Here is a 26359-nt window from a genome sequence, read left to right as displayed (position 1 = left end):
TCCTTAAGAAAAAGAAGACATTTAAAGCACTCTGTCCTCTCTGAGAAATAATAGCTTTAACACTGTAACTAGTTAAACTCTAAATATCATCACTGCTTCTAAATACATCCTATTGGATATATTTTGTCCATTTTCCAAAGTAAACCGGACGTTTTTTGAATTGATTTCCTACTTCCCGGACACCCATCTTTTATGTCAATACAGAATGAAAATGAAGTTGTAGAGACTTGAAGCATACTTAATATCAAGTACAGTAGGTAAAATTATGTTGCCTGGTAACAAAGTTGTAAGTAGGGTGTGTTTGAGAAACTCTACTTTGGTTGGTCTATTCAATCCAACACATGAGAGTTTGCCTGCAGAAAAGCATTTCATTCACAAGCTGAAGAAGATAGGTGTTTCCTGTGCACAAGTGCGTGTCCATGGGATACCAACATAACTTGAACAAATTCAAGATTGCTGTCAGGCAACCAAGTTTATTCGCTAAATTCCCAAATGGCCCCCTTTTTAAATGAATCCAATTTACATCAACATAGTAAACTCTTAAATTGATCAGTTAGAAACTGTGCAAAGAACATACCAGTTGACTGCAGGTTTTAATAATCAGTGAGCCAAACAATATGGAAAAGTTGTCAAAACATTACTGTAATGTAAATTTTGCACTTAGACTTTAAATTCTGGTAATGATGATTATTTAAAATAGTTTATAGTATAATATGTATAGTAAATAAGCATTTCATGTGCTTACCTGCAGGAATTGTTGGGCTACCCTTCAATAATGCAAGACGTAGGTTGGCAGCTGTTACACACAGTTGTTTACAACAGGTGCTGAAGTCATGTTGTGACAGGTTGACTCTCTTTGAAGATTTCTAATCTCTTTATTATGGGGAGTCTATTGTAGGATAAAACTATGTTTAGTGTTAGGAATAATACCTAGTGTGTCTTCAGGACTTAAGTCACCAAACTATTTGAAGTGTGCTACCCTGCAAGCGTTTGTCTACAGCTGAGGTGTGAAATGCAATATTTGAGTTTAATATCAAACAAAAATGCCATCTGTCTAAAACAAACACACAGCAAAGCCTGACATTTACTGTCATGCAGCAACATTGTGCATCTTTCATCTGTTGTCATTTTATATTTGTGAAATCCTGAGCAATGAACATTAGATGTTTTTTTTTCCTGTCTGTAATGCTGTGAGGTGGTGAGTATAAAACCTGATCTCTGCCTTCATAGCCATTTCCCCTGATTCAGGGCCGCTTTGACAGTCTTTCTTCAGTTGGGCGGAAGTTGGGTCTGTGCTAACCCGACCCCGGATGTTTCAGCAAATTTGCATGTCACCGTTAACCAAAGTACACACTATTGTCATCACTTTTTAACTGTGAATGGCCCTGGTACTAATGCCAAGCCTGCAGACGTCTCTTCTGTTAAGTGCTTAGCTGACTGTTTACACTGCAGTGGTGTATCTGAGGTTGCACATTCCTGTAGCTGGCAATCATTTCTTGTTGTAGTCTTATTTGCAGTAGCAGGAAGGTTACCCAGCCGAGGTTCGTGGAGAGGGAGCTAAAGAGTTTGAGTTCATGCACAATTAGTCAGCAGATACACAATAACCAAATAGGAGACTCTCTGATGAATCAATACTCATCTGTTTCTTGTGTTTTTGAGGCCCAACTCCAACACTAAAACAGCAATTGTGTTTTTTCTCCCACATCTGTGCAGCGAAGAGAGTCTGTGCCTTTAAGTAGCGGAGGGGTCACATCCCTCACTGGCAGTCCTCTGACGGGATGGTATGTCAGTCTTGATGAGTTGGCCCGTTCTGCAAAAGAGTTTTAAAAATAGATGCTCCTGAAGATCAGCTGTTGCTGCACCCTAGTTTAGACTGGATCTGTGGGTGGGGGATGGGGATAGTGGAAGAGGGAAGTGGCTCATCAAGTGGCCATCCCACCAGCATGGAAACATGGAACCAGCAAGTAGCTGCATGGAATTGTTAGGCACAAAGAGTTAATATGTATAAAGTAGAAGGTTGGGGACGCTGGTAGCTGAAGCTGCTGTGGAAATGGTCCATCAGTATCATGTTGCTGTACATTTCTGTACTCCCGTTAGTATCACAGGGTTCAGAGAAACTGTCAGTACTGTAGACCTGACTTTTGTCAGACGTTTTTGACATTTCCCTCTTTCCAGAACTTTTCCAAGCACACTATTGGATGATAACTACAAATATGTCATGTATGTCTGACCCCAAACACAGCTGTCCGCTCCCATCGCAGGAAAAAGTAACTTGGACAAAGATACCGATAAACTCCTTTTGCTGAAAACTGTGAAAGTGGTGAGCAAAAAACTAGGTCCCCCCTTAATGGGGATTGTCTAAATAGCGAAATCTCCTGTTGGCCCACAGCCTATAAAGACCGCAGTATTTGTTATCGCACTGCAGTCACACACACAAACACACACACACACGTAGCGAAGTCAGTGAACAGCAGAGCAGAGGGGCCCCTGTAGAGACAGCGAAGTGAAGATAACTCGAGTTGACGACAGCAACGCTCGTTACTGTAAGTGCAATAAAACCTTGAGTAAAAAGCCAATACTTTATCAATATGCATGTTCAACAAGCATACACATGTATACAAGCTATATTTAAACTGCTCAGTTTGCAGTCTCTCATCCACCACTGCTATGTTTTACACAAGCACAGCATGCCAGCGCGGCTAATAGCGAATTGTTCCAAACTAGCGAAAACAAAAGCTGTCTGTCTGGAGTTTCAAGCCCTGGATATACTCACTTTTTAACAATACGTAGGCGTAGACAGGCGTCAGCGACGCAAACGGCATTGTTTACACACTTGCCTGCGTACTTTGCGTGTACCTGGAGGATTAAACCTGAATCCACTAGAGGGGGGATCAGGGCCGGATCATCCCTCACCAACACCGGATTATCTTCCTTGACAGTCTACGAATTTGCACATCGTAAACAAACCAAACACAGTGACACTCAAGCAGGTTGTGATTTTAATGAGACATCATAACGATCTCGGTAATTGCGGACTAGCTCCAGGAGTTTTATTGTAAACATCCCGCCATGAATTTCCATTTTTAAAGTCTGCTGCTGACCTTCTTCTTTTGCGTTTAATGACAGTTGGCAAACCAACTTCATACCGCCACCACCCGGGCTGGTGTGTGGAAAAGTAGACCGCTGCTGACCTGCTGGTCAGATCAACATAGTGCTGAATGCCATCTCGTGGACGCATCGCGTTAATTTCTGGAGACGTGCACAACCTACGCTCCAAAGGAACACAAGATACGCATGGCAGCCATCTTGCGAATGCGTAGTTAAAAGCAAGCATATCCAGGGCTTTACTGTTCAGCTTAGTTTGCGGTAACGTTACTTTCAGCACTTACACAGCAGGACATCACTTCCATTGCTTGTTTGCTTGTGTTTTGGTTCCAGGAAAAATATGTTCATGTTTGTTGAACCAGTCTGTGCCAACTGCAGCTTTTGATTTTGGTGGTTTACCAACCAGTTCATCAGCCCTGAGGACAAGAGGACAATTTGGTAAAAGGATTAATCAAATCCCCACATGCTAGATGTAGCTGTGGGGGATTTTGGCTGGTTTCTGTTCTGTATATCAGTCCATCACAGTGCAAAGCACAGTGTGCCGTCATTTCCTTTTAGTGTGACATCATCATATTAATTATCACAGTAATGATGACTGTCTTAGCCTTCTCCTGGTAAAGTGTCTGATAAAGGTTCAGTCCCAGTTTGAATTACACCCAAAGATCACATCTAGCTTATGTATCATAGTGTAAATCTCTGAGTTCGTTCGTATAGGGCCCTATCGTTTCCACAATGTGGAAAATATGGACGGAATCGCAGAATTTGATAATAAAAATGGAATCAACTGTAAAATACTTATGAATGTTGTTTAAACTAACTCAATAGCACCCTTAATAAATGACTAGTAGTTTAAGAGTTATCTTCCTAAATGTCTCCCAAGTGTTTGAAAGTCAAAACAAGTGTTCATATCTGTCTTAGGGCTGACCCAGAATAGTGGAAGATTTGATGCTTCGATGGGCGGTGCCTGATTCGACTGTCAGTCTCAGTCGAATCTTCGCAGTGGCGTTATGAAAGTAAGGTCATACCGTTTTGGCAATATGGGGGAGCTCAGTGTCTTATTTTACATAGAACTACTGGCTTTCTCCCAATAAGTTCATATACATCCTATTATGCCTATCATGTCTAACCTATTCAATTTCAACACATAGTGCTGTAAATAAAAATGTGAAAAAAAACAAAGCTTTTGATAAATTATTTTAAAGAGCATGAATAAATCCAAAATTTTAACCCTTAAGGTAGGAGACGCCGGTGCGCTTCAGCGGGTGTGCGTGGGTGGCAGACGAGGAAGAGACACCATGAGCTGTGCCGGTGTTGTGCCGAGTTGTCGGCACCTCGCGGGAAGTTCGGATCATTTATAATAATAATAATCTTTATTTGTAGAGCACTTTTCAAAAACAAGTTACAAAGTACTTTAACAAGTGTAAAGACAATAATACCCAAAAAACAATACAAGATAAAAGCAAGAAAAAAGTAAAAGGGATGAAATAAAGTCAAAAAAGATCAGGAAAGGCTCTCCTATAAAAGTATGTTTTAAGAAGGGACTTAAAAGAGTTCACTGACTCAGCTGACCTGATGTCCTCGGGCAGGCTGTTCCAGAGCCTCGGGGTCCTGACATTTATCACCACTGATGAATCACACAAAGAACATTATATAGTTTTTAAACAGTTACCTGGAATAGACCCGTGAGGAACCGCGATGTGCATGCAGTTGTCGGCCGTACGGCATGCACGCAAAATTCTGCACAACTCTGTTGTGAATGGCAGGCGAGCAGCTGGAAATGTACAGATTAATGAACAGTACACTGAGTAACGAACAGAGACTGCAGCTCTGCAGCTTGTCAAGATTAAAGCGGAGCTACCGTGTGTAAAGGTTATGGTTAGTGAGGTACCTTCAGGGTTAACCCTGGGTTTTCAGTCCTACAGCGGTGGTTCACTTCTTACCGAGGTAGATCGCCATGGTAACTTATGCTGGACAGCTGACCTGCTCCAGAGTAGGTTATGTTCCAGATAAGAGAACTTTAGAGAACATCATGGCAGCCAGCAGTTTTAGTTCATCAGTCAGGAAGAGTCAGTGAAACTCGCTGCTGAAAGATGCTGATTCCGAAGTTTTTAAAAGTCTTTCAAAGAACTGTAATTGATAGCATATACAAACATTTTTGTGATATTCTGAAAATATTTGAAAGAATACTTACAAACACCTACACCTGTCTCTCTCTCTGTGTCTGTCTGCTCTGTTGACTTTTAGGGATGCGCCGAATGTTCAGCCACCAAAATGAATCTGCTAGAAATAGCAAAAAAGTCAAAAGGTCGAATAAATTTTACTGAACATTTACGGTGACATGTCGACAGTGTGGAAACATTTTAAAGTGTCTGAGAAAGACACAAAAATGGCTGTTTGCAGGCACTGTTCTGCTAATTGTCTCCTAGCACATCCACTCCATCTGTGGCTGACTTCTTAGAAAAGGTGACAAACGGTCTGATCCGCTTTGAGTGTTTCTGTCACTCGTTCGTGAGAAGGCGATTAAGCCCAAATCCCGTGGGAAACATAGACTATTCAATTTGTGGTTTTAAAAAAAAAGGGAATGTACTTGTTCGGTATTCTGCAAGTTTTTCATTACATTTGGTTTCGACTTCGGCCAAGAATTTTCATTTCGGTGCATCCTTATTGACTTTATTCATCAGCAGTTTGTTGTTGTGTACTGTGGTACTGAACAATCTGTGTCTTCTAAAGTAATACCAGATAACGTTTCTCTCTGTGCTTCTTTTCAAAGTGCTAGAACGGGTCACCAAATTGACCTTTCTTTGGAGGCCATTATGTACCTGAGATGTCTGCAGAAGTAAAGGATGGGTGATAAAACAGCTTATTTTGGCCTCACAGGTATCACAAATTGCAAGCATAGTATCTTCTTCACTCATGGTGAAGAACTTCCACGGCAACGTTTAAGCATGCGTGCGTGCTCGTGTGTGTGTGTGTGTGTGTGTGTGTGTGTTACAGTAGTTGGTTACTGTCTGTGTGAAAATGTACAAAATGCTACATCTGTCCACTGCAGAGGCACTATCCACAACCTGCTGAAGGAATTAGTATAAATTAGTGTATTAGTATGGCATTATAACATTAAATAGAAAATATAATGTTACTTTAATGGTATACTGTTAGTATAACAAAATATTAATAATAGGATTTACGTTTAAATGCTAAAGTTACTGTTACCTTGTCTGTGGTCTGCTCCTTGGACTAGATGCCATTGTGCTGTTGCGGTAGGCGACATAAGTTTTGTTTTACGGTGGACCGACTGTAAATTAACAGTTATTGTTTTCTTTTATCATGAAATAATCCCATACTTTAGACACTTTCTTCTTTGTCCCTCACTTTTTTCTCTCTCTCTTCCTCCACTTTGCAAACAGCACCATCATAATCACGTGTTCACACAGTGTAAGCGTTAAGTGCGACAGTAATAAATGTCTGCGCAAAACAGCATGCTTTATTTGGATTAGACGAAGAATCGATGCAAAGAATTTGCGTTGATGCTGTTTAGTAATTGAATTAATCGATGAATCGTTAAACCCAAATTAGGAGATTGGAGATTTTTTATACTAAACCAGGTGTTCAGAGTTGCTTTATCCATGCTTGGAAAAATATGTAATGTTGGTGATGATGTAACGTAACAAGTTGTTACTAGTAGTTCTAGTAGTACACAGCAGCAAGTCTTCATGTTTCTCTTGATAGTCTGTTTTGTCTGCGTGACTTTGAGAAGACAATCTAAACTGGGGATTAAGTCTCCAGGTTTGTGTTGTGTGGCGCTCAGAAGCTCAGTGAAGCATTGAAGAGATTTAGAGTGGATTAGTCTGGGGCTTGATGGTGAGGAAGGGGAATCCCACCACAAAGTCTCCTTTTCATTCTTACAGTCATCTAGAAAACAAGGCAGAAAGCCACTGTCCCTCATGCAGCCGCAGTCAAGTTAATCTTTAACGCTGGAGGAGAACCACACATATTTACGCAATGACAGCCAACAGTGTAAACCCGCTCTGAAGAAGTTACGTTTTTCCAACTGTTCCCTGTTCAGTCTAAGCACTCACTTTCATTCAGGATGTTTAAATGTGCTTCACTTTTAAACAAGGCATTTTGAGTTACCCACACTAACATTTAGGTGAACCAAACCGCTGTGCCAACCAGAATTTGGCTGGAGCAGATTGACATTTTCCAGTGGACACCCATTATGCCATGAAGTACTTAAACTAACATTAAAGGTCCAAACAATTACTTGTGTATTTCCTGATATGTTTATATACAATCCACTGGCTTCAGTTCGACTTGGCTTGCCAGACTCGCGTCTCCTTAAAAGGAAGTGGCTCTGTGTGTGTTGGCTTCCTTTTGATGACATCATCACATGCTCAGCCCATACAGATTGTTATCTCAAACTCCTTCCTGTTTATCCACCACGGCTGAGTTTTTTCCAAAGCTTAGGGAACAGTGGAGGGTGGTGCTCACTAGGGATTGAGTGCAGGTATTACAATTGATCAAATCAGGTACACAGAAGGGGGGGGTGGTGCACGATAAAATTCGAAAGCTAATTGACCAAGAATTGATCACTGATGATGCTACAAGCAAGTTGGACCAAATTAAGACAAATAGTCAAGCATTACTTCAGACAGTTCCTGACATTTTTATACAGTCTGTGTTCCTGACAGAAAGATGTTCCTGTGTAACCAAAGCAGCAGTAGAACACAAGGGAGACAGTTGTTATTCACAAGTTAATAATTTACCATTGATTGGATTGGACACATTATGTAACTTTGTTTCTTTTCTGTAATATTAGTTGCTCTTCATTTTCACTTCTCCTGGCCCCTCTGAACTCTCAGCTTTGGGGGATGTATCGCCTGTGTGTAGCAGCGATTTAGATGCAGTGCAGGCCCTGTGATACCACTCGTCACTGCAAGCCAACTCGCTACCACTAGTATGGACATGTTGCCAAGTTAAAACCTGTTTAAACTGTGTAATAATGTATTTGATTAGGAAAAACATTTCTTGAAACAGATATTCAGGTCTCATAAGTCTCATGTTCATAATTACATATAAAAATACACCACCTGCCATCAACCACAAACAAACAGAATGGTAATCCTGGTAGCAGTGGTTCTCAAACTTTTTCTGGCATGCCCCCCTTTAAAAGCCGAAAATGGTTGAAGACCACCGATTCCAGCAACAGTGTTTTTCATTTTTATCAATCAGAAACCACACGGGCGATTGAAATAAAACAAAAGATTCAGGTCCGCCCTTTTTTTTTTGTTTATGCCGCCACATGAATCACAATCATGCAACTTTAGGTCTGCTCAATGTCCATGCCCCCCTCCCCACCACCCTTTCTAAGAAACCACTGCCCAAGGTCTTTTGTATTACGTAACGTTCATTTGGTTGGTTTTTTTTCCAAAGGACTTTAAATAACTGCATTCAAACCCAATAGGAAGAAAAGTTAGGTGACATTTAACAGCTGAAGCTTTTTCAGAGAGAGAGCGAGCTATGTTGCAAGTTCATAAAGCTTTTTTAAAATAACAAAAGAAATGGAAGTGGTAGTATGGTATGTTAAGTTGTAAAGTGAAAAGTTGGGTTGTCACCTGCGGTGTAAGTTAGGCAGTGACTTTTTTTTTTCTTGGTGAAAAAACAAAACATTTGTGACTTTACACAGGGATCTGCAGTGTGAGTAATCCTCTCGCATATGCCTCTAAAAATGGATATGTGTGAAGCAGAAGAGTTATGAGCTCAGTGTGCCACCCCTCACCCCTAATTGTTCAAAACATAGTTGGACTGGGCATCGGGAACACCGGGAGAAATCCTGGGGGTCCGTTCTGACAGAGGTTACTCTCACATTGGCAACAGTCCTCCTTGTTTACAGACACTTTATACTCACCTCCAGCTCAGACAATTCCTGCTACCTGTGTGTGCTAATCCATCCTTTCAACCATATTCTTTGTCTTTATAATTGCTTGTCAGTGAAACACCGATTTTTTTCATTTAATCATTTAGTAATCGTATAATAAGTACTTAATGATAATTGTCTTTGCGAAACAGTGTGCTATATAGTTATATGGATCAAACGAAGCATCAACGCAAAGATTTTGTGTCGGTGCTTTTTAGTAATCAAATTAATCGAATTATTTTAAAAAATCGTTTCTGCCCTAGTTTTTTTGTTTGTTTGGCGTAAGTGCTGTTGAAAAAAAAAATGCTTCTAAAGCTAGGAAAAGCCTTGATTTTTATAAACTGCATCCACATTTTGGCAGATTCAACGATATTCCGTTTTACAGTTGATTCCATTTTTATTATCAAATTCTGAAATTCCGTGTTTTCCACATCGCGGAATTCCTAGGGCACTATATAATGAATATAGCAACATCATATAATTAATATTATAGTTATAGTATTATACTAATACACTCTGGCTACTCCTCCAGATGGTGGATAGAGCCTCTGCAGTGGACAGATGTAGATTTAGCCAGAGCCAGGATGCCATCGTGCCAGTATGTCCTCCTCCTAGCCAGCCTCGCACTCCCTTTGTTCCATTTTCCATCTGTTTCACTGAAGTTATTGTTATAAATTTTGTTCAATAATCGTACGTTTACGTAAAGGTGTGGCATGGGTTGTGTGGGTGGTGCTGGTGTATCATGTATCTGCCCCTGGTTCAAAAACTACCAAGTCCCACATTTCCACAAGAGTTTTCTGTGATGAGTGTATACTGTTTTAAAAAGCTGTGTCAAAGTTTCAACAAAATCAGCGTCAGTGTTTTCAAAAGATTTGACAAGATTACGTGGTGCCCCGTGGTGAGTGTTCAGATACTAGGGTCTTCACTTCCATAGACCTCCACTGGTTTTCACGTCTGTTACTTAAAAATATTTCACTGTGCTCCTGAGTGTCTTTGTGTGTACCTAATGTTTTCATTTGGGAGCACATGTATTCTTTGCGGAAGAAAGTTTACAGATACAGCACTGTTGGAAACATAATTTGCAAAGACAACAATGAAAACTTAACATAATACATGCATAAAACAAACTAAACAAGGATGTAAATTTAGTCACAATAATTATAATGCAGGTACTGTGATTTAAATTACTGTAATAACCAAATATTTCAGGGAAATTGTGTCAATTATGACACATGCGTGTGTATGATTGTATGTGTATGGGAGAAAGGCTATCCGGACTTCAGCTGGGAGTTCATTGCACCCTTGTGGGGAGCCTTGACCGAGATTAGCCACACCCACACTGTGTGGTAAATACGCAGAATAAACTGAATGTTGAAAATGGGTGGAGTTCCCCCTGAAGTCACAGCTTGTCCCTCCCTTTCCTAAACCCTGTTAGTGTACCTTTGAGCAAGGCATGTAAGTAACTCTACTTAGAGGTCACTACAAGGAGTAAGCAGTGTTTGTTTGAATTTGTATGACCCCATGAGCATAGCACATAGAAATAAATCATCTTTTGGAACAGAAATTCCTTCCTCACTGTGCTCAAAGCGCTACATTGTGTAACTTCCTGTGAGGTATTGCTTACTCCCATCATGCTTTTAGAAGCAGTGAGAGTTGCAACATTAACTGTTGAAGCACCATGTTCAGGCTACAAGAAGCTTCCTATTACTTCCAGTAGGAAAAAGCAAGGAGAGCCCCAGAGTGTATAACCAGTTGGAAACATGTGGGTAACATCGCCCAAAGTTTCTCAAATGACCGTCATACACAGTGTCTGGCAGTCTTGTTTTAAGACCCACAGCTTCTTCAGTAGAACAGTCCTGATCATGTTCAATGCACTATATTGTGAATAATATTAATTGGGCATGAAACACTTTGTTGGTACTTCCATGTTTGGATCTCTGGAAAATCTTCAAGTATGGGAAAACAGTTTCCCTGACATTGGAATGTAGTTTTAATGGTTGTATCATATTTCTTCACTGTCCAGACTTAGTTGCCTCCTGCTTTTATTTTTAGAAATATCCAAAGCACACTATTTTTTTTTTTTTTTTTTTTTTTTTAATTCATGTGTTTTGAGGTGCAGCCTGAGGTTTAGTTGCATGGCTGCAACCATGCAGGATTTTTTCATGAATGTGCAGGGCTAGGATGAGTCTGTATTTATCTGCATGGATCTTTAAATATACTTAGTTTTTTTTTGTTTGTTTGTTTTAAATATTTTTTTTCAGACTTGTTTTTATCGTAAGTCAAGAATGAACTTTCATTTTTGTGCAGCAGGTTTGTATGGATGGTACTTTTCTCTGTGAGCATACATTGAATTATTTTTGTTTGTAAGGGTTTGAAAATGAAGGCTTGATTTATCCATTTCTGCTCCTTGTGAGAAAATGACGTCCGTTCAGTTGATTCAAGTCTTTGGCTTTAGCATGAGTAGAGCGTTTTAGCAACCACTCCCTTTTAGGCAACATCTGGGAGGTTTCTAAGGTTTTGCAAAGAGGAAACAAGTTTTTTTATTCCAGTCATTGTAACCCTCAACCGGATAATAAGCAAACTGTGTCCTGTCCAACCTCAAGTCAGCTTTATTTCTCTACACTCTCTTTGTCCAGCCTGTCAGCATTCATGGTCATTAAAATACCCGTCCATTTTGGTTGCCGAAGACCGGCATTCAGGGCGTGGGAATTCGGCTCACTGAAGACGGAGTCAGACCAGACTGGCATTTAGTTCTGGTGGCACTTGAAGGCACAGTGCCCAAATAAGATTATCAGTAGACACAAGGGATCAGGTTGACAGAAGCCAGGCCAATACATCTGTCCTCTGCTGTCACCTCAGCACTGTAGGGCTGATAAGGGCAATTAATAAAGATTTTTTTATATGAGCACACTAATCATTCTGATGACAAAAGGTTTGGTTAGTATAAAATTTGAACATTTCATATTCTTCATATAGTAAACTGAAGGAGGAATGGCACTTGGGTTACCATCCATCCATCGTCAACCGCTTATCCTGCGGACAGGGTCGCGGGCACTTGGGTTACAATTTTGCAAAATCAAACATGACATGCTGTTTTGGCATAGCATAGCTCTTGCTTGATCAAGTCAGGAGTAGGAGGAAGGAGAACATACACTAAATTACAGAATCTACCTTTACACAATATGTTTGAAATGAACCTTCTCTTAAATCATTATCTTGTTGTTTCTTTTGTCAGTATTTAAACCATTTCAATTGGTTGTGTCCAAGTGATAGATATTGTTAGAGCATCCATTTTTGCAATGAACTAGCTCATTTGCTCTCAGGAGGACAGTCACCCTTTTGAAATTGTGCTGAATTAGAACCTGAGACCATGTAGGTCATTATAAATAGCTGGAAAGGAGGAGCAAAAAAGATGTGTGACTCTGTCTTTTGGCCTATTTAGATGCATCTTTCTGACTAGAGGCAGCTACAATATACACTGATAGGTACAACATGTGTGGACACACAGGATTTCACTAACGTACAGTAACTGAGCTAGTGGTGTATCTTGATAATAATAAATGCCAAACTAATAGTTTTAAGAGTTAGATAATGTGTGTATTTGTTTTGAGTCATTTGGTTAAACATCAACGCATCTCAGGTGCTGTCAGGTAAGTAATCAACCTCAGAAAAGAATTCTGACTCGACTTTAATAACATTTTTCTTTAGTGCAACAGCAATTTACAAAATGCGCGATAAACTGCTAAAATTGATATAAATAATAGCAGCTTTCTGTGTGCAGTTTACTGTTTTTGTCTGCTTAAAATATAGTTTCCTTGAAAAAGAAGTGACGAGCCTTAATGTTTTCAGAGAAACCAGTCGGTTGCTAGTCAGCCTGTTTTTTAAATGTTGCAGAGTTAAATTATTTTGTTATCAAAAATAACCGCAAGTAAGTATGTTTCTAAGTATATACAGCACTCCCACCCAGTACAAACGATTGCAGATGATGAAATCATTCACACCTCTAGGTTTCAAGAGCAGTTCAAGGGGCTGCTGCACTGCTGACGTTTTGCCGTGAGATTACCAGTGCAGATGCTGACAGTTTATGCAAGAATCCAATCTCGTATATGATGTATAGGACGCAGAATTCAATTATATTGACTGTCACTTTTCACACTTCATTGGCTTTACATTAGATTTTTCACCAATCATGCTGGACTTCTTGAATTCTGTTTCTGGACATGACATCTGCTGTCTGTGTGTGTGTGTGTGTGTGTGTGTGTGTATATATGTATGTATGTGTGTGTGTAATAAATATATATAAAAAATAAACTGGACCATTAAATACTTTTCCTCCCCAACTGGTTTCAGTTGTGTAATTTCTATCAGGACCAGTCAAGAAACCATAGAGATATTTGTTATAACTTTTACCTGGTCCAAATCAGTTGACTGCAGTATTACTAGGGTTGGGGATCATTAATTCACTTAATCACTTGCGATAAATAAACATATATTGAAGTGTACATATTAACTGCCTGGTTGTTTTTAATTTAATATTTTAAATACAGCTAAATGTTGTTTCTAGACAACAGCAAAGTAAATCAATAACTTTATCTGACATCACAAGTAGTGAGTGACGTTTAGAAAGAATAACATCAGTCTGTAACGTTATCAGTCCCTCCTCCTCTCTCACTGGCTGCAGGTAACGTTACCAGGTATGAGGAGCGGCTACAGACCAGTCTATTCTCCAGACGCAGCTTTCTATTTAGCTTGTTTTTAACATTTGGCTAATGCCAAGCTAGCGTTAGCTGTGCTTGTATAAAACATAACATAACAGGGTGAGATATTGAGGACAGAAATGATCAAATTAATCATTTCTACATGTTTAACGTTACCATACGGACAGGTGGATTGATAAAGTATTGTCTTTTTACTTGCGAAGGTTTTATTGCACGTACTTACAGTAACTGTATTTCACGTGTGTGAGTGTGTGTGAGCCGACAGACAGCAAGCAGAAACTGCTGCCCGATGATTTTCTTATCCATTGCGTTGCGAAATAAAACCGAATTGACGCTCAAGACATAACGTTACATCATAGGACCCGCTAGTGTCCATAACAGTAACTTATCGATAAGCTCGAACCTAATTTGATTTTCGGGTTTTGAGAAATTTTGGAACCGGTTCTCGATACCCATCCCTAAGTATTACACATATTGGCTTTAAAATAATGCTCTGCGGGTTTGGACATACTTTGGCTCTGCTTGCATTGTCTTCTGAAAATTGTAAGTCAGAGTCAAGTGTGATGGATTAGTAACAGACTTGGAAATAACACTGAAGTTTATTTAATCCACTTACTGTTGGGAGGGGTTCACTGCATTCGGACAATTCAGAGAGTGTCAAATAAGTCGTCATTCACAGGAAAGTCTGATTCAATACAGGATTGTCTGCATGTCCTGGCACTTATTGTATTGTGTGTGTTGCATTGTGTGTGGTACAGTAGTACCCACCCACTGACACCTGATTTAAAACAGCTGTAAAAAATATTTGCTGATTATTTTTAACCCAAACTGATTTATATCAACTTTCTGTAAAATGTCTGTTTGTTTCTCGTATTTCATTTGAATGAAGTCAATAGAAGGTCTTGTAAAATTTGAGTAAAAGCTTTTAAGACCTGAGCTTGTTGTTCGAAAGAGTAAGTGAGAATCAGAACTCCTCAGAGCAAAGTTGACATGTTAGTGGAGGTTTTCAGGAGCTGAATTTATGCTGCTGGAAGCCAAAAGACTGATGTCATGTTACTCCTCTGACACTACAAATTCTTCACCCCAAGGATCATGGAAGATGAAATGTTTTAAGAGAGAGAGTCTGTGTGTGTATACTTCAGTTGTAGATGTGTCAGCACAGGTATTGCATTAGATTTGAAGAGCTTGTTTTTGTGTGTCTAAAAGCCATGGGCACAAATGTTAAAAATCCCAAGGACACCAAGCAGTCACTGGTTTAAAGGAAATGCCATTCAAGCAGTCAGTCAGTGAGTAAGCCACCGGGAGAACAGTCAAGACCATTTCTGGAATATCTCCTTCATCGCTCAGATAACATTTTACAGTGTTTTCTGAGGACAACATTCTCTTTTTTTAGGAATGTCCTGGTTCACATTCACACACATCCACAAGCAGGAGGTGCTTAGTACACACACAGCTTACTGCAGGGTAAAAAGCATCTCTACTGATGCAGCAACAACCCTGCTGTTGTCACATTTTAGGCCTCTGTCGCTCATTTCTCCACCACAGAAACACTTCAGGCAGATTGAGGCAGATGGGCATTGCGTAAATCTTTCTGCAAGACTTGAATCCTGCATCTGTAACTTGAAGGTGCTGTAGGTAACTTTTATAAGAATAACAGTGAGGAATACATTTTGGGGGGCAGTGGTGTGCTAGTCTCCCATCCCGCTGTTAGATGTTGTTGCAGCAGCCTCTGAAGCCCGGGGCGCTCTGCCCTGGGCGTCTTTGAGAAGGTCTTGGTGAGGCCCTTGCCATGGTGAGCGAGCCCTACGTGGGATGAAGTTTCCAGGGCAACCGGCTCCTTCTTGTGGGTTTGATGGGCGGGGCTTAGCGATACGAGAGACGCGGACGGTTTTGCATTATTACGTTACAAGACGCAGACTCGAAGGATATTTTACAAGCACAGGCCAAGTAAAGCGACAGTGAACACACCAGACCATGTTGGTGTTATTTTCATAGGCTACGTCATTAACACGCCTCCACCTGCGGCGCATCGGCATTGCAAGTGGAAAAATCCAAAAGATGTTTTCTGTGTCATTTTGGCAACTTTATAAAACTGCTGATGGAGAAAGTCAGCAGAGCAGACACATACATGGAGAGAGACGCAGAAAGAGGCGGGGCACTCCGCTGTGTTTGCAGCAGAAGTTTAGGTGTGTGCGAGTGTGGGGGGAAAAGAGGGAACGGGAGCACATTTAATTGGTGAGTAAATGTTAAAATAAAGTACTGTAGGCAAAGTCACCGTGAGAATTATTAACCAATAGACATGTGTCACAATGGACACAAGCACAAGAGAGCAAATGGCGTCACAAGCACACTCTTGTTTGTGCACACCTAAAACTGGCAGTGTCTATTGGAGAACAGCAGAGGCCCTGGTTCATTTCCTGACTGCAGTCTCCAGTCTGGCAACGCCTTATGACCAAACCAGCACAGGTGGCAATGTTGCTAGGTGGGAAGCTAGTGAGTGGCTTCAGCTGTTTGCGGCCTAGGTGAAATGACAAACTGGGCTTTAGTGCGGTTTCACATACACAAACATCGTAACGACATGATCAGTTTCCACAGGGGCTTTCAACCTGGGTGTAGTTGTCTTTAAGTGTAAGATTTACAATTTTTAATGACATGAAGCCAAACTCCTGCTGACTTTTTCCTTTTTCCCAAACCCCAAACAGTACATATTTTAAGTTTGAAGGAGTACAAAAGACAGAAAGAAAACTGAATTCTGAGGTCAAGTTGTTGAACCCATTTTGTTCATCTGCTTTGTGTCCTGGATATAAAGAAGAATTCCTTTAGTTACTGGAACATTTTACCTGATATTAACAGACAAGGCTATACAGTGATCAACATTTGACATTTATGTGAACAGGATTAACTGAGTCATGCCTAAAAGTTTCAATAGTGTGTGTGTGTGTGAGAACATGCTCGCCTTTCAAGCTTACTCTTTGTCTATGTTTTCCTGTTACATGGTCATGGTGACTGACATTGGGGAAATGCATTAGTGCGACGGTAGGAGGGATTACAGTAACTCCACCTAGAACGAACAGACTGCAGCCACATAGGACTGTCTACCACACAGTTAGAGGAAGGAAATGCTTACACACTTTGTAACGCACACTCATACTGTACACACTCAGAGAGGTCCTTTTAAGGAAAAGGCCCTGCTCTTGCCTGACTGCTGAGTGGAGCAAAGGCAATGCCTTCAAATACAGAAATATAAATACATACACACATTTACACGCCGTTGTGGCTGTGTGTCTGCATGGGTCTTAAGATTCTCACAAGATTGTATACTTAGAGATTCAGACAGTCCACCACATCTATTCAGAGTTTAAAGGACACTTGATATTCTGTGTTTATACACACTGCTGCATCACTGGTAATCCAGTCCACTGCGACTGACTGCAGTGTAAAACATGATCCACCAAGATTGGATATGATTCATTTCAGTTTTTAGAGACCTTGTCTGAAGTAGCTTTATTTGATACTGTAATCCCCTGCACCTTTGAATAAAGGGCCCATTTATTCTCCAGGACTTGACATTTACTGAAACGTAAGGTGTGTTTACTTCCCCACCATGTACCACAAAATTCACACGTCTCTTAAGAACTCTGTCGAGGAACTGGACCTCTGGTCACACGCATGTTCAGCATTTATAGATGCGTACCACTTTAACCCTGCTAAATTGGCTGCTGTCTAACTTCTCTTTTTTTCTATTTTCCCTCTCTGTTCCTATTTCTTTCTTTATCTGCCCCTCAGGCCGAGGCCAGGCTGGCAGCGAAGAGGGCAGCCAGGGCAGAGGCCAGAGAGATCCGCATGAAGGAGCTGGAGAGACAACAGAAGGAGGTATAAGTCAAGATGTACTCTCACATTATAATACACCATACTTTGGTTTGAACAAAAGGGGAACTTTATGAGGAGAGATTTATCTCTGAATCCTTTCATGTCTGGAAGAGTTTCCTGTTTGTGGGGTGTTTAAATTCCGGTTGGCATATTTACACAGCATTATTACATACACATTTGTCACACTAGGTGCCATTGTATGGTATATGGAATGATAATCCATTACCCTAAATAACAAGTGGATTTCAGCAGTGTTGTTGGTACTGGCAGTTTGAACTTAAAGCATTTCCTGTCAACATTGCTTTACTCTGTTAAGCTGGGACTCTTAAATCCTGTGGGTCATGGGTCAGAAGTGTACACAGAGTGCTGTAACTGCAGCACTGAGAAGCACTGCGGGGGATTTTCAGCAGTCTAATAGAAAGTGCAGTTATGTTCAAGTTGATGCAGGACGAACAAATAAAACACCCACCGACTTATCCCTGGCTTTTGTAGTAAATGTCATAACCCACAGCCCTGGGTCCAGTGGATTTCGACTAAATAACAATTACAACAATAAGTTCATGTGCAAAATCCCAAATCGAATTTTAAATTCATGATATTCTTAAAACAATCTGAACATGGAACTTGTCTTACAATGCAGTGAAAAATCTGGAATTTAGGTGATAAAATGTGCAGCTCATCTTGTTAAACAGTCTCTTGATTAAAGCAATGTACACAGCATAGCAGTACTAGTAGTATTTATTCCTCTGGTTGGCTCAATCACTTGGTGATTGAGTCCATCTTTACCAATATTTGGGTCAAAAGTTACACATCATAGACAAATCCAAAGACCAGAGAGGCCCTAACGCTCTGGGTTGGACCTCCAGTGCAAGTGTTATTGCCAGCACCAGCACTAAATTCTGATTTATGTTGAAACAGGTGCAGAGCTGCTAAGTCTGTGAGTGTTTGTGTTTGGACTGCAGGTCACTGTGCTTTTTCTTGTTTTTGGTTTTCCACCTCTGATGAGTACCATGGGGAGTCGTGCTTCTCCAAGCTCGCTATTCTTAGCCTGGAGTAATCTCACTCACACAAACAGGCTTCTGCCTCTCACCTGTCAAAACTGAACTCTTAAAGGTTGTATAATTTCTCTGTCCAGAGATGATTTAGAAGTTTAGACCCTTAAAACTGTAACTACATGTTTTTGTAATGTGTTTGTTACCTAAAGCTCTTTATGTTGTTGGGGTTGGAGACAAAGGCTAGTGGTTGGCAATATGAATAAAAACATTTACCACAGTATGTAATAGGGCTGAACGATTTTGGAAAATAATCTAATTGCGTTTTTTTTAACCAATATTGCGATTATGATTTAATATGTAATTATTATGAGCAATGGTGGAGAAGAAGTAATAATATTAGAAAGATCATTTGAGAGGCAAGTCATGGCACCAAATAATATGATATAATATCATCAAGTCGGCCTGCCGACAGACCACAAGAAAAACTAAGTTCACCACAGTGTGTTATACAGTAAGCACACAATACAAACCCCACAGTTCAAGCACCAATTAATGAGTCCTTATCCCAGTTCAGATCTCCTAGGAGCCCATCTTTCTGTATCCCTGCAAGTAAGCAAACAAAAAATACTAGTTCAATTCAAAAATCGGCCAACGAAAATAAAACTAAATGACGCCTCTCATGTTTAATAGACAAGCTTAGTAATTCTCCAACAACCGGAGTTCCCCTCCTCGCAGCCTGCGATGCTTATAAGCGGCGCACTGGCTGTAACCAGGCTGTAACTCAGGACAGACCGGGCCTCTTTCTGACTGGTGACTGTGTGTGTGACACAAGCGCCGATCGCCACAATACGCTTACCTTACTACACACGTCTTTTTCCTGTCCATCAAAGCGGCGGATGACCCTGCAATGTCACCCACCACCACCAAGGTACCCGCGGGTGGCGGGTGCTACTTTCATTCCCTGTGTGACACTAACGCTTCTATAGTATCAGCCTCTGTCAAGCTTAAGGCCGTTGGACAACAACAGGTACAAGGTAACGTGCGAAGTTGATGCTTCATCTGCAGACTGCTTTACTCTCGCATGTCATGTGACCAGAGTGTAATCGCAACCTTTGCAATTACTTGTTCAGCCCTAGTATGTAATGTTTTACTGTGATAATATATATTGCTGGGATTTAGAGACGTTAACAGAACAAATTCTCCTTTCTGGCTAATACTTTGAATGAAATACCTTGAACAATTAAGTAGTCATTATTGCAAACATACTGTAAATCAAATACTTGACATTAAGATATCTTCCTTTTGGATTTACAACATTGCTCACAATGACCTAATACAATCACAGATAAAGGAAAGGGATAGCTGCTGTGCCTCAGGAAGAAACCACTGATCAAAACCTCAGATGATTGACACATTTCTATCATCTCACAGTAAGCATGATTGGTTTTCAGATTTTTATTATTATCATGGATAAATAATACGCCCTGCCCGAACAAGACACCACCCTTTAGAAAAAGAGACCAGAAACCAGAGTAACAGCATAAATTACAAATAAACCATTCCCGTGTTTTTTACAAGAAACAAAATTAAACAACCATTCCATTGTCTCATCGTCAGTGCACCAAAATATTTCTGGATTCTGAGCAGGCATTTCATCGATGCTTTTAAATCTGCCACCTTCAGGAGCCAGACAAAGGATTCCTCTTCTTCACTGTGCAACTAGAGACTTGTACCACAGAAGATTCAGCGAAACTGTGCTTGATTTGAACATATGTCACTAATTTTGGTTACATGTATATTGTCACATTGCCCCCTACCGGGATAATGAGCATTCCAGCAGCGCTCAATTATTCAGTAATCAAAACACAGGTGGTGAGCCCACCAACAACAATCTACATGTGCACACACACCAGTCATACGCACTGGATTATTGGTCAGTGTTAAGCTGAGTCTGGTCAGGGGGTGTGTGTGTGTGTGTTAGTATGTGTGTGTTCCTTAAACCCTTTAGCTGAGTTCCAAAGTAGCTTAGCAGGTTGCGCTCCTTGGTCCAGCCTTCAGTGGAGCAGTTGGTGTTGTTGCCGTGTTGTTGACATGAACGATGGGTCGCTGCACTCACAACCACCTGCGGGACTTTTGGATATTTTCTCTCACACTGAAGTCAGGATTTAAAGGTGGATTATCGGTTGTATAGCGACATACGAGAGACGCGTGGCTGCTCGTTGTGTTCTGAGCTCAAATCTCAGTGCTCCATCCCGCGGTGATCCAGCCTACATGACTGGCCGTGGTCTCACCTGCTGACTGCTGAAGGATGCGACCTTTCCTGGTACCCTGAGGAGCAGCAGGACGGCCGGGCGTCGGCTGGCAGGGAGGGGGCTGAGGGCTGCCCTCACCGGGCGCCCAAGAAGCCCTCCGATCAAGAAGGGGAGCGCGGTGAGTCTAATAGAACAGGCGCATAAATGTAAGCTGATTGTGTAACCCGTTTGATGAATGACGGTGCCTGGCTCTCTTGCTAATTGGGTGTCCAGACACGTAATGAGAGATAAGTAAGCAGACAAGATCCTTCCAGTCAGTTATTAATCTCTTTTAGACTGCATTTTTCTGCCACAGAATGCTCTAGTACATCTATTCTCACATTTTATAGTTGTCGGTAAAAGTGGAAAACGACATTAATTTAATGGAAGGCATCTTTTGTAGGCAGATGTAAAAGGTCAACGCAGAGAGAGTTGGAGAATTGCTATGGATTGATCCGAATTAACTTTTAAATCACGCAGCGTGTGTTTTTTCTTTCTTATAATGAAACAATATGGATATTTTATGCAGAAATAATGTGAAATTGGTGCGGATTACATTATTCTTGTAATTGTGACATAATGTGTCTCCCCACCATACATGGTATAGATATTCTATAAATGAATCTAACCACTACAACTCAGTGTCACCTGCTTGTAAATGAGCATGACTTTGTTTTCTTGACTGGACAAGGTGCAGCAAATTCTTTGAGTCTGCTGCAGTTAGAGGTTGCCAGTGTGGGGATCTGACCTTTCATCTCGACTGAACCTATAAATTAGGAGCAGTAGACTAGTGAAGGCAAGAGGTCATACTCCACTCATTATCTAGGAGCGCTGTTGTTACTGAGGTGATGCAGTGGACAAAGGTCAGCTGCAAATCGATTATAGAAAGCCAGAATAACAGAACAGCCAGTCCATATATCGGGCAAGCATACAAGGGAGACGGCGGTAGTAAATCTGGATTAAAGGACTGGACCGGTGGGATGGAAAATGCTGCAGTAAGGGTGGGGTGTGCTTTCAGTGTTTGTGTTGGATTTGAGGCAAGCTCAAAGAGGCAGTGCTCTTATTTTACTTTTTTTTTTACCTTTCACTGCAAGTGTATTTGTCTCAGTGGTGAAAGGAGCTGTAGTGAAAAGAGCAGATGCACATTTTGAAAGTGTGTATGAAAACACCTCAGACAGACAGTGACTTGATTGTGTTTAATTAAACTCTACTGGTTGTCATATTTCAGTTGAAGGGCAGATGTGTTCACTGTATGTACTACACAAAGCTGATTTGATTATGAGAAAAATGGCTGCAATGTGTCCGTGCCTGTTAACGGTCACATCAGTAAAAAAAAAAACACAGCATGAAGGAAGATTTCAGAGGTTATGAAGATCTTTATGAGGTCATAGCAAATAACATTCCATATAAAAATAAATATAGCCCAGGGTAATGGGTTGATGTATTTAGCAAAAATTTTAACTACTGTAATTGGCTATAATTTGTGTACTTCCTCAAACGATCCACATTTTAGAAAGACACGCCCACAAGTGACGGCACTCTCACCAGCCTCAAGAGACGGCTTCTTCTATCTAACAGACTCAAAGTGATACACAGGCCTGCCCCCAGTACTGATGAGGAAAACTATACAGACCTCTAGGTTAGAGAAGATACCATGATTCATAGTGAAGTGGTGTTTAAAATTACACACAAGACACAGAGTTCTGTTACATTTTTGTAATATTGCAGCTGGAAAAAACAGAACTTTGGATCTGTTTCACATGTTAGAAGTTTGCTATAGAAAGTGGAAGACAAGTGCTTGGTGACGATAAGGCAAGACAAGTATATAATATTGCGATTATTTTGATAGAGATTGCGAAATGATGAAGTGACTTTTGCTGGGAAAGTACTGAAAAAGCATGTTCTCTTACTTCGGTAGAATCTGATTTGTGGGCTGTGTCTGTGTAGCACCGCAATGCCTCATTTATAATGGACACATTTTACCCTTTTATCAAAAAAAAAGTGCAGCTCCTGCATTTTGCATGTTGCACTTGACCATATTGCGATTTGGATAATAATTCAGTGAATTGTTCAGCCCTACTTTAATGTGATGGGGCAGTGGATAAGATGCATGCCTTTGACCTGGGTTCAATTCCCCACTGTGAGACATCCACCAATGTGTCCCTGAGCAAGATACTTTACCCCTAGTTGCTCCAGAGGCGTGCGACCTCTGACATAGATAGCAATTGCAAGTCGCTTTGGATAAAAGTGTCAGCTAAATGAATAAGTGTAAATATAAGTGATGGGGGACAAAACCCACAGTTCTCATTCTGTGCAACAATACTTGCTGGTAGGCCGATTTTGTTACCTTTGGACAGAACCAGGCTAGCTGCTTCCCCCATTTTTATGTTCTAGTTTTTATGCTAAGCTAACTTGCTGCTGGTTGTAGCTTCATTGAGTGGTATCAATCTTAACAGGCAATACAAGAGGAATATTGAGGTTCAGATAATAATCACAAATTACTATATTTGAACATGATCACATCTCTTAGGCTCCTTTTGTTTGTCAGAAGTCTTTGTTTCTTCGCTGCTGATACAACTTTGTGCTTAATTGTTAAATACAGTGAAAATTAGAATGCTTATTTCACTGATCAGATAAAGATTTAATGATATTCTCAGCAATTCATACAAATCAGTGTATCGAAAACCCAAAAGTGTGATCTTTTGTCGCGTGTCACCTTCAGAATCATCATAAAAAGAAATGTAATGGCAAAGGTGTGTTAATGTGTTATTTTTGTCAAATGTTCACAGTTTTGGAACACGGGAAACATGTACATTTATTATACTGCTCTCTGGAAAACTGCAAATTGTGCACAGGCAGACAGTGTTTCATGGCATAAAACGCCTAACATTTAGATTCCGTGGCTGATTTTTGTCCTTCATGTCCTCAGTACCAGGATGTGTCAGAGGCCAGTTGTTTGTCACAAGACTCAGCTCTGTAGTCATGGGAGCATAGACTTGAAAGTGACACTGTGGCACTGGCACTCTCCAGCTTTGTGCCACTGATACCGACCTAAAGGAACCATGGGAAAATGCCTGGTAACACAGTCTCATGGGTGCAGTGAACTCGGTGTCTTCTTGGTTCAGTTACTATTGGTCCTGCCGTGCAGCGGGGTACTTCACATTCCTGAGCGCCTCTCATTAGCAGAAACCTGGCTCTGTATGTCTTCTCTGCATGCTGTCTGGGTTTATCTGTCATGTACTGCAGCTGGCCTTTCTGCCTTTTTTTTAAGTTTTAATTTCATATCTGTCTTTATTGCATCTCAGTTTTGAGGCTGATTTTTTTTTTGGTTTGTTTTTTTTCCTCCCCTGTTTCCATGTTTGATATCCTCCAATCTTTCTCTTCTACCTCTCATCGGTGTTGATCTGTAGATCTTTCAGGTGCAGAAGGTAGGCCTCCTTTTCCTCATTTCCACCTGAGACATCATTTGATTTCAGCATGGTTATGTAAATATCCTAGACGTATGCTTTAAATTGTGCCAAAGAAAATAATGGACATCTCTTACCCGTGTGTTTGTTCCTTGCCCTCACTTCCTGTCTCCTCTTAGAAATATTACGGCTTGAACACCAAATTAGATGACCCAGTGGACAGCAAATGGGGAGATATTGAGCAATGGATGGTACAGTTTCTTTGCTGTGATGCAACACTAAAAATATTATAAAACATGCATGTGTTTCTATGCTTCTGAACATATTTTGAAGCTTTTATATCTGAAAGCGTTTGCAGTGTGCCGAGTCTGCGTTTTGAATTCCAGATAATTCCTGTTAAGCCTTTTTAGAAAATAACAGATTATAAGGAATCAAAGCTTGACCATTAATGATAATCCACTTATTCAAAGAAGCAGGGTGCCCGTTTGGCTTTGAATCGGCATGACCATCTGCCCCATTGGTGTGAGACTGCATGGGATTTACTGTTGAATTGTTCCAGACTGTCAGCTTGAAACACGGCAGTGAGGATGCTTAGTGTGTGTGACTTGACTAACCCTGGGGTGTTTTTTTTTTTTTTACTAAAGTAATTTACTTTCTGTATGTTCCAATTTGAGGTGACCGTGTTTGCTCAACATGGCTGTCTTAGTGGTTTGTTGCCTGGATTACTGGTTCAGTGTGATTGTTTTAAGAACGTGCATGTCTGATCCTGTGAGGATGTGTGTACTTCACTATAAAGTAAAAAGTTTTCTGTGTCTGTTTCATGCAGCCAAGTGTGTTCAAATGAACCCAAAGGCAGGTGATACCTGGTATTTACTTACATGCCATTCATTTGATGCAGTGTCCAGTGTTGTCTACATGTCTTAGCTGCTACCAAATATGTGTGAGAAGGGAAATATGTATGACTGTAAATACCTATCTATCAGAAAATTCAAAAGATTTTCAATTACTTTAAATAATTTATTTGGCTGGAATGAAAACATGCAACTTGTTCTTACAATGCTGGATCAGTGGGAAGCTGACCTTAAAAGTATTTTTGTACCTCAAGCGGCAGTTATCTTCCTCATCCATCTGTCTCGTTGATCTTTGACATCTCTCTCCTCCTTCACCTCCTCTCTTCTCCATCTTCACCCCTCCCCTCCCTCGTCCAGGAGGACAGTGAGAGATACTCACGTTCTTCACGGATACAAACGGTTACAAACGGTTTGTAGCCCTCCCTGTGATTCCATCTCCTCATGCCTTTCCTCTGTAATCTTGTCCTCCACCACTTGGAAAATGTTACATGAAGCACATGAAAATGTAAATCCTGGGACAACACAGGGAGCAAGTCAGCGTCACTTAAATATGCCAAATAAAGGCAGCTATTCTATGACTTTACTATGTGTTCCTGTTTTAATTTGCATTATGTTTACCTGTTGTCTAGAAAAATTCAAATGAAAAATGTAAATTTGCACAACACCTTTTCCATCAGTGCAGCAAAAGTCACATTTTTAATGTAAAAAATTAGCAGTAAGTGTTAATTGACAGCAATTTAACAGCCATCAAAAAACGGCACATAATAGTGACTGTAGTTGCATCATGAAAACAGTATTTTTGTTAAAGAGAAACTATGATGATGAAAGAAAATTACACCACTATGCTGGATTTATTGTGTATGCATTCTTTTAATATCAGCTTTTATTTAAGAATGTGCAGCGTCATAAAGCCCTGAAGTAAATCACAGTAATGTTTTGTTTGTTTTTTTACTTTGGTTTTGCAGAGGAGAATTTCTGTAATTTCCACGAGGTCACATAAAACACCCATCAGATGGTTAATAAAAATTCACAGAAGGAAACACGGTGAAATTGAACCACGTGTCGTTGTAGCAGGATACCTCCTGTCATAATCCACTGTTTGCTCGCATTGTTGACGGAAATCCCACATTGTGACCATTTTCCAAACCCTAACCATCCGTTTCATCTCTCACTCTCTCACACAGCTCTCAGACGATGATGAGCGGATG

At 40.5% G+C, this 26359-nt stretch overlaps 1 protein-coding gene across 1 annotated transcript in view; it reads left to right on the top strand.

The window, feature by feature from the left end:
* The window catches only part of lrrfip1a (leucine rich repeat (in FLII) interacting protein 1a), a 48270-nt gene that overhangs the window by 877 nt on the left and 21034 nt on the right, over positions 1-26359 (top strand). The window contains exons 2-6 of the mRNA XM_046053274.1: positions 17524-17610; positions 24304-24321; positions 24480-24551; positions 25509-25550; positions 26336-26359. Of these exons, the coding sequence (XP_045909230.1) occupies positions 17524-17610; positions 24304-24321; positions 24480-24551; positions 25509-25550; positions 26336-26359 (243 nt within the window). The remainder of the gene's footprint in view (positions 1-17523; positions 17611-24303; positions 24322-24479; positions 24552-25508; positions 25551-26335) is intronic.

This window comes from Micropterus dolomieu, linkage group LG07, assembly GCF_021292245.1.
Source record: "Micropterus dolomieu isolate WLL.071019.BEF.003 ecotype Adirondacks linkage group LG07, ASM2129224v1, whole genome shotgun sequence".
Lineage (NCBI taxonomy): Eukaryota > Metazoa > Chordata > Actinopteri > Centrarchiformes > Centrarchidae > Micropterus > Micropterus dolomieu.
Note: the sequence above shows the minus strand (reverse complement) of the source record. Positions and strands in the feature narration are given on the sequence as shown.